At 41.1% G+C, this 12,974-nt stretch overlaps 1 protein-coding gene across 4 annotated transcripts in view; it reads right to left on the bottom strand.

Annotated features, from left to right (window-relative positions):
• Positions 1-11,419, bottom strand: part of LOC131107190 (brain-enriched guanylate kinase-associated protein) — a 32,320-nt gene extending 20,901 nt beyond the window's left edge. For 2 of the 4 annotated variants that reach the window (XM_058056965.2, XM_058056967.2), the window contains exon 1: positions 5,482-5,698. Coding sequence is in view for 2 of the 4 variants with exons in the window: in XM_058056967.2 (XP_057912950.2) it covers positions 5,482-5,504 (23 nt within the window). In the remaining 2 variants the exon portion in view is untranslated. Of the gene's footprint in view, positions 1-5,481; positions 5,699-5,791; positions 6,038-9,900 lie in introns of those variants that run through there. The other 2 variants (XM_078799084.1, XM_078799086.1) reach the window with 2 other exon arrangements.
• Between the last annotated feature and the right edge of the window lie 1,555 nt (positions 11,420-12,974).

The raw sequence follows: 12,974 nt of genomic DNA, 5'->3' as shown, positions 1-12,974 counted from the left end.
GAAAATATGTCCTCAAGGGCGGTTGCAATGTCACCATATCTAGAAACAAAATCTCCAAGTTGGCAACACTGTGATTAGCATGCTAATGAGTGAATGCAAAACAGCTCAAATACGCGTTTTTCAGCATCGATTTAGAATAAGATATATCAATATGAAAAACCCAGAAGTGATTTTTGCCATATTTCACTGCCGCAACTTGTTGGGCAACTGCGACTCCAGTCATCCCTCGTTTATCACTTTTAATTGGTAGCAGACCCCAATTTATAAGTGAATTTCCGCAAAGTGAGATTCAATATTCCCTCCATTTTCTATACCGCTTATCTAAATACCATTATTATACCATTATTAGAGAGCCCTCTAGATATTGCTCAACAGCCATAGCTTTAAACATTAAAGATAAAGAGCTAAGAAGTTAGCCGTAGTTATCCTCCAATTTATTCTACACTTGATGTGGGAAGAAGGACAAAGAAGCCAAAATTTACCACTTCCACATGGAATGGGAGAGCTACATAAAAAAAAAAATTAACGACAAAATCAAGTTACTTTTTTTCCCGTCTGACATGGAAGGAAACACCGCTCAACGGGTGCCGCTCCGTCTTGTTTCCTACAGCGTCCATTACAATTAAATGCACATGCATCGTGGCAAATTATGTAAAGTAGACAATGACGTCATGCACACCCCCTCCCAAACCCATTCAACCATGGAGAGTCCAGTGGGAAACAGTAGATTTCATATCTTGTGTAAATGAGATATACATGAATAATGTATGCGTATAAACATCCCAACTATTAGAGCAAACGCTATGTCCATTTATCAGCTCACTGACAACGAAACCAACAGCTAAATTCACACACTCTTTCCATAACGTTGTTAAAACCTTAAATTCAGTGGTAATGATCTGAATCTGTGCGCATGTTTCTGTGCACATACCCTAAATCATTGCAACTGGTGTGGTTTGGTAGCATGTATCTTGCTCTTATAAAAATACAGTAGGGGTTTCCAAAATGACCAAAATAAAAGTATCATTTAACGAAAACTAAAAGAAAAAAACTGCAGTAAGATTAAAGTTCAAAATATTAAGAAACAATTGTTGAAAAATCCATAATTTTATGAGAATACTGTAAAATGTAATTTTTGGAAAACTAGATTGCGAGAAATGTGATAACTCTACCTCTAAGAATAAAGTCGAAATATTATGGGAATAACGTCATGATTATTAGAAGAAAATACAATACAATTCTTGCACAATACATACAAGAAGTACACTGATTTTACGACAATAAGTCAAAAATGAAGATAAAAAGAGCATTCTACTGAGAACAAAAAGTTGAAATTTTACAAGAATAAACTTACGAGGAAAAATAATGTCATTTCAGTAGCATTTGTTTTTAAGGAAACAATTGTTGAAAAATTCATAATTTTATGAGAATACTGTAAAAAAAATGCCATTTTAGTAGTATAAAGTTGAGATATTAAAGAAAAAATATTTTGTAATATGAGAAACACACAAAACAACAAATAATGTAATTTTTGGAAACCTAGGTTGCGAGAAAAGTGATAACTCTACCTCTAAGAATAAAGTCGAAATATTATGGGAATAATATCATGATTATTAGAAGAAAATACAATACAATTCTTGCACAATACGTACAAGAAGTACACTGATTTTACGACAATAAGTCAAAAATGAAGATAAAAAGAGCATTCTACTGAGAACAAAAAGTTGAAATTTTACAAGAATAAACTTGTAAAATAATGTAATTTCAGTAGCATTTGTTTTTAAGGAGTTTTTTTTAAGGAAATTTGTTTTTAAGTCATAATATGATGGGAAACAACCAGCAAATAAAAGTAGTAATTACAATTTTTTTTATGTATTCGATCACAAAACAGCATGATATATTATTTTTATTTTTTTAATTAATATTTTTGAACAACCGTGATTGATTGAAGCTGTGAATGTAAGTGTAACAAGTGACATAACAAGTGTACACTTTAAGCGTGACAACGACGACTGCGGCATTGTCTTTCATAAGTGCACATTATTATTAGATACATCATCCACCGTCTCAATGTGGCCTGTAATATTAACAGCTATCGAGGGAAATGCAATAACAAAATGATATATTAAAAATTGTATCACTGTCCTCTTTGTCGGGGAGATCCAGCACATAAGTTAACCACTTTAGCTCCCATTAATACTTAAAAATAGCAGCTCTGATATTCCATTCATTTCCTCGCTGGCAGGATGCTTGGACATGAGGAATGAATGTGACCCGCTGCTGCAGATGAGGGCAAAGGAGAGGGGGCATAATGGTCTTAACCTGATAAGATCCACTTAATGACTCCTGAGGGAGCTGTCACAGAGCTTCACATCACAGCAACAGAAAGGTAACATTAGTATGTAGAAGGTATCAAAACGCAACGTGAACTGACTCATACCGACGCGTCCCCTATATCGCTCTTACGCTGAATATGTGCCACACAAGGAGCCATATTTAGGAAGTCATTTTGCATGTGACTACGGCTCCAGTGGGTATGCTGGAGCCCAGGGGCGTCACTAAGTTCTGAGGACAGGGGGAAGCTTAGCCCCCTGGAGATGCACAGGATATGAATGAATAGTAGACATTCAAAAAAATCACAAAAAAAAATAACGAACTAGAACCGGGATATAACTTTCCCACTTTTGGACAGATTTTGTAGAGATACTCAATTGTTTTAGGCCACCATTTTAGGGGGTTTTAGGGGGATGCTGGAGCCTATCCCAGCTGTCTTTGGGCGAGAGGCGGGGTACACCCTTGACTGTTCGCCAGCCAATCACAGGGCACATATAAACAAACAACCATTCACACTCACATTCATACCTATAGACAATTTGGAGTCACCAATTAACCTAGCATGTTTTTTGGAATGTGGGAGGAAACCGGAGTACCCGGAGAAAACCCATGCATGCACGGGGAGAACATGCAAACTCCACACAGAGATGTATAATAATCATTATTATATTATTAATTAGCCTATTATTATTACTATCATTATCATCATTATTCTTCTTCTGAGTAAGAAGTCCCCCTAAAATAGGCTTAATGACGCCACTGCTGGAGCCTATCCCAGCTGACTTTGGACAACTCGCAGTTTACCCCCGCCACCCTAGTGAGGATAAGCGGCATAGAAAAAGGATGGATAATAAAATACAACATTTAAATAATAACTCTATTTAAAAGTATATCAAGAAATAAATACGCGGTTATAATAGTCTTTGGCACTATCCCTCATTGATATGGAACCATAGTACTGCTATACTATGGTATTTTCTTGTACAGTTCTACATCAGTGCTCAGTTCTTGTGTTGATTTCAGTCCCCAGGCACTAAAAAGTAATTCCTAACCCACGAGCTGAACATCCAGTGCCTGGACATCTGGCTAAATATAGAGCACTTTTAATCCATGCCACCATTTTCTTGTTGAATCTTTCATATCACACAAAAAACAACTTGAAATATGCACAATATCTTGCCTGTGTACGGACGAGTGGTCTGCGGGAAGGGTTGGGATGTTCATGGTTGAAGATGACTCTTTGGAAATGTTTATTAAGATCAAAGTAGAACAATGAGGTTTTATTAAATAAATAAGATTAATTAATTAATCTTTCTGGTAGTGTAGTAATAGTGTCACAAAGAGTATTATTTACATTTAATTTACCTTTGACACAAAGAAATGATTTGGACAGTCAAAGTTCTTTTTTGTGTTGCTGCCAACTCTCCCTGTCCTTTCTCTTTGGATGCAGGAGGCGCGATACACCCTGGACTGGTCACCAGCCAATCACAGGGCACATGAGGTCAACTCACACTCACAATTTAGGAGTCCTCACATGCATATTATTGGGATGAGAGAGGTACGCACGGGTACGACATATAAGTCCACAAGCCTCAACGGAGATTCAAACCCACTAGGCACAAAACCAGTACCCTCTGTACCCTTTTTTTTTTTTTTTTTAAGAATAAAACGCTCCAAAGTTAACCATAAAATGGATAAAAAAGATGGGTAAAAGTAACAAGCAAGGGGGGAATGTGATGATAACCATAGAACCAAACATGGTAACTTGGGATTGGATGCTCAGTATAGTAATAGCGATACAATTGATTAAATTTGATTATAGCACATAGATGCTAATGTTATTAACATATACCTGAATGCATCATTATTATTGGTTTTCCAACCATCAATGACCTAAACAGTACATTTAGCAAAGAAGCTCTCTTTCTTGTTCACTCTCCATCACATGTCTTGTAGTTCACACTGTGTGTTGTTACTGTTACTGTTACTGTTACCATTGTCATGAATGGTAACTCGTCAAGGTTTTATCATGGTGACAGTTTGAGCCCGGACAAATGAATGTGCATCATTTCCCTATGGGATCATTTAGCTTTGAAATGAAAAGTAAACCATGAAACAGATGCACTCGACTCTGCAGGCACTTCTGCAGCTGTTTAGTCAACTGTGCAATACTTAAATACATCAGTGAAGATGCCTTTAGCTGCATGCAAAATCGACATCTCTGCCACGAGGCCCCAGAGGCGGGACCCCGGGCCGGCCCAGGGAGGGAGGTAGGGAGAGACAGACACTGTGAGAAAGAGAGAGAGAGAGAGAACGAGAAAGCAATGGGGGCAATAGATTTCACGGCATTTCATCATGTACAGAGTGGAGGTTGTTTTCAGAGATGGAGGCGAGCACAGTGGGTGGGGGGGTAGGGAAGGTCAGGCAGTGGGGCGAGAGGAGCCTTCTGCCTAACCTTGTCACATGCTGTCGTTCAGGGCCGCCCCCCACCCGGTTACCTTGCTTGCTCTAAAAAGCACGGGGACTACCCCTGTTTATCGTGGGAGGGCTGCCATAATTCAATTACGGTGGTGACACAGAGCTGATGACAATTGACGATACATATCCGAGAAGCTTAATTAGCACTCTAATCTGCCTGAAATTGTCATAATGGCGTCTATAACCCTAAACAAAAGGCATCTATTTCCGTAATTAAAACATGCATGCGTGTGCAACAATGAATCTTTCCTGCAGGAGGCAAATCCTGCATGCACGATTTAAACTTTGCATTTATTGGAGTTTGTGTGTGTTTAAATGAAGGCTTGCATGCAAGTATGTAAGATACTGTAGTATCATCACAGCGGTGGAGCGCTGCTATCATGCAGAGTTATTAATCACTGGAAGCATTCCGACAGGTGACTGCACAGAATCATGCACAGTCATATATAAGACAATGGAAAACTAACTGTTTTAGATATATATATATATTTACAGGAGAGCTACACACAGCATGATGCAGTGCATCCCCCCCCCTGCATACAATCATGAAAACACTCTAAATCAAAGTAACAGAAAAGCACCTCTGCATTAGTTTCTTTCAATCCGCACACACACACACACACACACACACAGCTTTACTGTCCAAATCCAAAAGATAAAAAGCAATACCTCCCACTCAAGCACAGCTTCATCCTGTAGACGCACAGATAAAAACCCGGCCCAAGGGGGAATGTGGAGAAAACTCCCTCCAATATGTACAACCAGCTCTTCCTTTAAGCAGCGAGAAAACCCCAGCAGCACATGCACACTCGGCTGACGCTGATCTGCCACTTTAACAGCAGCAGCAGCAGCAGAAGAAGAAGAATCAGCAAAGCCAGGAAGGGAAGACAGTGCAAGAGAGAGGGAGAGTGGGAGGGAGGACACAGGGAGAAGGCGTGGGTGTGATGAAGGATGTGTGCAGAAGGGAAAAGAAGCCTACCTGATGGTGTCTATGTGGTTCATGTCATCATCACACACCTAAAAAGGGAAATGACAGTTATTAGTGGAAAGGGGGCCTGGGAGCTGCCACACATGCATATTCAGCAGGCATGCTGGTGCTGTCCCTGTGTTTTTGTTTATGTTCCTCCTCTCTCTCTTCTCAATCCCTTTCATGCTCCCTCGTTTGCTGCTTTTCCACTTGCTAGTGAGAGAGCTGCAGTGGTCCCCTTCCTTCCATGTATGTGAGGTAAAAACAATCACATCAGCTCAACAGCGTGAGAGAAGAGAGTGAGAAGCATAAAGGGGAGGGAATAGGAGATGAGGGGAAAGGGTGGTGGTGGTGGTGATGGGGGGGTATAGAGTGGAAACCTCCATTGCAGCCAGACTGCAGATACAGTATATTGCATCTCCTGACTGGCGATGTTCAAGAGCGCAGAGACACAGAGAGGAGGGGAGAGAGATCCAGCATGGAGGGATACAGGTGGTTACATCTGTTGAGTCTAGAGAGCATATTAGTCATTCACACACTAGCCAGCCTGTAATCTTCACCAAGATACAAGATGCAGGTCATGTTAGTACGTGTGTACAGATATAAGCATCGTAGGTGTGACAATTCCGCAATGGGGGTGGAATCATGAATGCGTCTAAGAGCACTGAATGTCCCCGTGTGTTAAATGGAAACAGATATAAAATATCCTATATCTCATTCTCAGAAGACAACGCCATTCCACGACTTTAGGACAACAGTGGAGACGTTCGATACAAGAAGGATAACAGTTATGACTGAAATGAACGTTTGCAGTGTTGCAGAATTGTAGTGTATCATGCTGGGTTAGGGTGATGATAGACATAGAACGGCAACATTGATCATTTTGGTTAGGAATGCACACCAAAACTTGGCATCATAACAGCACCGATACTGACAAAATGAGTAGGAACTAGATATCGGCGCTCCATTGGATGCAAAATTTATGCGTGTGGAATACATTAAAACGGACCGTTTTCACAGGAAACACAAAATCCAAAGAAATACAGCTGAATAGGTGCAGATTCTGGAAGAACTATAAAGCTTTGTGTGCTGGTTATTGTGTGTAGCTGCTCTATCGAGTCACTCAATACACTCAATACAAAGGGCTGAGAAATTTGCATAATAGGTCCCTTTTGATCCATCCTTTGTGGCGCCCCCTATGGGCTGTGCTCTAAATACAGTATGTAAGAGACCAAAGCATTATTATTAAACAAATGGTCAATGACTTATGGACAAATAGTTGTTAGGCACTGTTACTATTTTGGTCGATGGCGGCCATGTTTTTCAACCAATCTTGCTCATATTTTACATACATGTGCCTCTGAGTCCCCTAAAGGTACCAAATTTCATGCTCATGCAGCTTACAGTTGAGAGAATTAGGCTGTGTGAGAAATCACAAGTCAGTTTGACGTACGAGGTCAAACTAAAGTTGTGTACTTGTTATAATTTTTCTGATTGTATAAGATCCAGAGTTTCATACTTTGTTCTGTTACGAATGTTTGTGCCACATAGAAAATGTGCAACGTTCCCTAGCCCTAGCTTAATAGTATTGTTAGCTTGCTATTGTATTGTATTGTATTGTAGTCCATTCACTGAGCTTCCTCAAGTACTGGAGCTAAATAAAGTAACAAAGATATTAGACACAGCTCTCACTGTGATGCAGTGCAGGTCTACAAAATAATAAGCATCTTTTTAAAGTAATATCTCCCTGCACTATTTTTTATTCCATTGCACCAGTGGTCATTATATTGTGTCTATACAATATTCACAACATGGAGATACTGTACATGTTTTTCATTTGACAGCATTGGATATCGATGGTATCTCATGGCAGCAGTTTGGTACATGTGCGCTCGCAAGTACAAGGACGCGTGTGAGGACATGAAACTTTGCAGCAAGCAACACCAACAGGCTCACATGCTGGCTCCACAGCCCCCATACCGCCCACCTCTTTTTTTTTTTTTCCAAGCAGTTGCTAAGGTGACGGCAAAGGCTGAATTTTAATCAGACAATAAATTAAGGCAATACGAGCCTCTCTTTTAATATTGAACGGCCACATTGCTAATTTTGAAGAGCCTTCCTTGATGTTGAGTCCTTTCAATTACGTGTTGCAATGTTTTCATGTCCTCAACTGTTTTATTTACCCCCAAAATAATATTTTTTTTTCTTCAGTGCTTTTATTATCCACCGCCTCTGGGATGAACATCATGCTGAGACTGCAAATACATTCACTGTGGAAGCAGTAACGTTTAATTGAGCCTTTAATCCCGTCTTCCTGCAACATGTGTCTGGGGAAAACCACTGGTTGCAATATCCTAATTAAGGCCGACATTTTAGTTGATTCTGTGCATCCCCAGCCAGCCCTTTTGGTATGAGGTTATGTTTCAAGCGGAGTGAATGAGGGATGTCACACAATAAACACTGCTAAATGGGCTGAGTCAGTGGATGATTGCGTTGTTGCGTGCATGGTGTTTGCGTGACCAGGGGAGACTGGATGGGTAGAATGCTGATGAGCACACCAGTAATGGCTTTACTGGTGTATGAAGCATACACTGGATCAGCCAGACTAACTAGACCAGGGGTCACTAACGCCCATGCGCCCACGTGGACCACTTAAGGCGAGGCATATTCTAAAAATAGCACTGGTCACAAATTATCATTGTTATTTTGTGCTTTAAATTTTGAATCAGAATTGCTTACATTAATGTATTTTTTTAATTGTCTTATAACATCAAAAATTAAAACAAAAATATTTTATAACAAACTCTTCTAACCTCAAGTCAAAGTTCATGTGTGCGCACGCGTCCGCTCACCGCTTTTCCGATATAGTGCAGCGGTGATGAGGAGTTAGCTTACTCGTGCAGTTTAGCCCCCCAAAACATGGCAGAAAAGCGAAAAAGGACTTACATTTTCCACAGTGATTGGGAGGAAGAATTTTTCTTTACGTATTTTGAAGAAAAATGTATGTGTCTTATTTGCGGGACGATGTGGAGAGACACTTCAAAACTTGTCACGAAAGCTTCAATGCGAGCTACCCACCCGCAAGCGCATTAAGGACGGAAAAGGCCCGTTTGTTAAGAGCAGCTTTGGAAAAACGAAGGACTTTTTTCACTAGGCAGGTGAAAAAATCACAGAAAGGTGTTCCCTCTGATTTTCAAATATGTGAGCACATAAATAATTTTTTTCTTGTTAAAAAATATGTTTTTGTTACCATTATTGTGGAAAATAATTAACATTGATATGTGAGCAGTCACTTCACATAGTGTTACTACTACTATTCCTTTTGTTCGGAATACTAAAAAGTGATCCGTGCAGTTTTGTCATTTTGGAAGTTCACCGCAAACAGGTCATGTAGCCCTTCATGCTATCCGTGCTCACAAAGTAGCCCCAAAGGTTGGTGACCCCTGAACTAGACAAATCTAAAATTGTGAAAATGGACCGTTGGACGTCAGATTGCAGCAGTTTATTGAGCATGCCGCTCTATATTTAGAATGGAATTTTAAAAATAACCATTAGAGAAAAATGGTTTGGAAGTTCTGGGTTTCCAACCTCAGTCAGTCAGCGTTTCAGAGTGCAACATACACATCATATAGTTGATGCTACTGCCAGTTACTAGTGATAGCCACCACCTTGCACAATAGAAATAAATAGTACAACTCAAAATTTTGAAATTTTCCCTTCCTTTCCCTGTAGCTGAAACATCATTGATGCATTCATCACGTCACGCATTGAGAACAACATTCTTTCGATGATGATGATGATGATGATGGTGTTTCAGGTAACATGATTGTTTACAAGTGAGCTCAGGGGAAGCGTACAGCACGTCACAGATTTTCTCACGGTAGCCCGAGAGCATGAGCAATGTCACCTCATTGGATAAAAAATATATATATATTGGTTGTCTGACCGGGTATTTTTAATGTTATCGGATTTATCGGTATGATGTTATAAAATCGGGTCGATAATCAAAATAAGCCACAAAGTCAACATTACATAATGAATACATCTTACTCATTTAGCATAACAAAGCAGAAAAGCTCCACAGCCAGTTGTTCCAGTTCAAACAATTGGGACTGACTCACCATGTTGATGCCTCTGGGTAAAGAAGTAGATCTGTGGGGGTACCTGGAGCCGTAATTCGATGCCAGAAAACGTTTCATTTCAAATCCTTGGCAGAAATTGGGAGGAGGCGGAATCAGATTTTGATCATCTATCAGTAACAGCGGTGTCGAGTCAGGTTTGTCGTCCATATCGGCTGCCTGGTCGTCTCTTCTCACAATGTCTATGTCTGTCTCCAGGTAGGTCTTCAAGGGAAGGTCAGTTACCGAGGGTTTCTGTTCCAGTGCGGAGTCTTGCTGCTGGGCCATAGAGCGTGGCGGACTGGGGTTCTTCTGAGTATGGACCTTGTCTTTAGGTTGACCTCCACTTGAGCTGGAGGGATGAGCTGTTTTCCCAAAGGCCTGCAAGCTGTTTGGGTCAAGCACGTTGGATGTCACCTCGTCCAGGAACTGTGAAAACTTCACTTTGTCTTCAGTCTTTCCCTCCAGCAGCTTCTCGTGTTTACTTCTCTTTGCGCTAGCTTGGGTGTGAGCAGAGCCCCTCCCCTGATGCTCTCCACCCCTGTCAGACCACGCATAGCGTCCAATGTGTGGCGCTGGATGTGCTCTGAAGTGTTCATCCCTGGTTGGATGGGCTGGCCACCTTGGCTTTTCTTTACATCTGCTTTGAAAGACCTTGCAGCTTTGCTTCTTGATTGAGCTATGGAGAAAGGAGGTCACATCTGAGCTCCAGCTGTCCAAACTACTCCTGCACTCGCTGCTGCTACTTGGTACACAACAACTGGAAGCAAGGCTGGATGAGTTTGCAGAGTAGCCAGTGAGTTCCTCTAACCAGGCCTGATCAGTGTTGAAAATGGGGCACAAGGGCGTGGAGGAAACCCCAGACTGTGAGACCAGTTTACTTCCCAGTGGGACGGATCTGCCAGTCTCATCCATGGGTTTGATGCCGGCCGGCCTGCCTCCCTGGCTGGTCGGTCAGTGATGCTGCTGACTGACACACAAAGCAAGGCCCACTGAACAACACCAATTTTAAAGAGTTCTCACCCAATTCGCTCTCATTATTGTGCAAGCCTGACCTAGAAGAAATTCAATACTTTTCACTCTAGGCTGAACAGATGGCCTCCTTCACTGCCAGGATAACATTCTGCCATGTCAGGCAAGGCCATCCGTGACTTAAAATTTAATGCACAGAGCAAAAGTGTCTCATTAGGTCAGCCAGACAAAGCCATCAGTCATTATTTCGTGTTTGCCCACAAACACACATCCAATCTTCATATCCACAGACACATTCTAGGCTCCCCTACGGATTTGTGATGAACGAGAAAGACATTTTTTTGACACAATCCCAGACACTATCTTTGTGAGTTTTAACACCAATTGCACTCCGGGTGCTGCTCTTAATTAGAATGCTTATCGATAGCAGAGCAAGCAACGCTTTTCAGCATTTTCCAGGTCAGTGGCTTATAGAAGAGCATTGATCTGACATGACACTTCACAGCCAGCACACAGAGGCTTGTTCAGCACAACTTCCACTATAAAACCCTACTCCAGATCTGAAGTTGGATCTTAAGGAGGTTCACTATGCCTCAAATTTGATACATTTATTGCAAATGAGCATGAAAGTGAAATCAGCTGATGAAAAGTTTAAGACCACAGCCTTTAAAAGCCAAAATCTTGGTCAATATGTGGATTCAATGTCATAGTCTGGCAGGTACTCACATGATGTCTTGATGACAAGAGGCAAAAATGCTTTCTCTCTTCAAACGGGATGGAATTGTTGAGCTGCATAAAGCAAGGCCTCTTGTAGCACGCCTTCACTGCTGAGTGTGGACACAGTAAGACGGTCATTTTAAAATTCTGGAAGGATCCTGATGGTTATGGAACAAAAAAGTGGTAGACCTAAAAAAAAAAAATCTTAATTCTCAGCCCAAATGAAGGTTGTTACTGGTATCAGGTCCAGTCCAAAAACCATCAGACGACATCTGCAAGAGAAGGGTTTTAAGAACAAAAAAATCTTCAAAGTTCTTGTGTCTTGCCCGTATTTACGATATTACTGGAATGACAAGGAGATCCCACCTGAGATGTCTTCCACATGTCACAATGCAGGGGGCACCATCATGATCTGGTTGTGCAGGGGCGTCAAACGGAAAGTGAGAACAGTTACATATGGATGGCAAGGGAAGTTAAAAAAAAAACAACATCAGTTCCAGACAGTGGATACTCTCGGTGAAGCCATCTTCACCATCAGGATCAACATTCCTACACGGGCATCAAGCATGCCCAAACCAAATTTTAACGAAATTTTAACGATTGGCCCAGCTACTTTTTACTGAGTTTTGAATATTCATTCATTCATTTTCTACCGCTTATCCTCACGAGGATCGTGGGGGTGCTGGAGCCTATCTCAGCTGTCTTTGGGTGAGAGGCAGGGTACACCCAGGGCACATATAGACAAACAACCATTCACACTCACATTCATACGTATGGGCAATTTGGAGTGGCCAATTAACCTAGCATGTTTTTGGAATGTGGGAGGAAACCAGAGTACCCGGAGAAAACCCACGCACGCATGGGGAGAACATGCAAACTCCACACAGAGATGGCCGAGAGTGGATTTGAACTCCGGTCTCCTAACTGTGAGGCCTGCATGCTAACCACTTCTATTTTAGATGAAATTTTGAATTTTTATTCATCTATAGTCAGCCTACTTCAGTTTACTGGGTTTTACTCTCACTCCCAGTTCTTCTTTTGGCACTACTCCTAGTCTTCTACCTCCTTAAGATGTAAATTCTTGTAATTTTTCAACTGGTCTTCACATTTTGATCAGGAGTGGATTTGCATTGTTTAGTTCTTTCACAAGAAAGACGCAGAAACTAGAGCAGTCATTTTGTAACAAACATTGGCACAAAACGTTATGTTGTTTGGGATGCTGGTGGTAAGAAGTGTTGGGAACAGGTGGGCTTAAGTGCGAAAAAAAAAAAAAAGTAGCAGCAGGCATGTCGGAACTTGAGCTTATTTTTCTTATTTAAAGCCTCAGCACCTGAACACTAAATGACAAACTACAGGTGAAATTCAATAAAGTTAGTTTTTCCGCGGGG

The sequence above is a fragment of the Doryrhamphus excisus genome, linkage group LG19 (assembly GCF_037039965.1).
Source record: "Doryrhamphus excisus strain RoL-2023G ecotype Guam linkage group LG19, RoL_Dexc_Guam_v1.1, whole genome shotgun sequence".
NCBI lineage: Eukaryota > Metazoa > Chordata > Actinopteri > Syngnathiformes > Syngnathidae > Doryrhamphus > Doryrhamphus excisus.
This window is presented reverse-complemented; position numbering and strand designations above follow the sequence as displayed.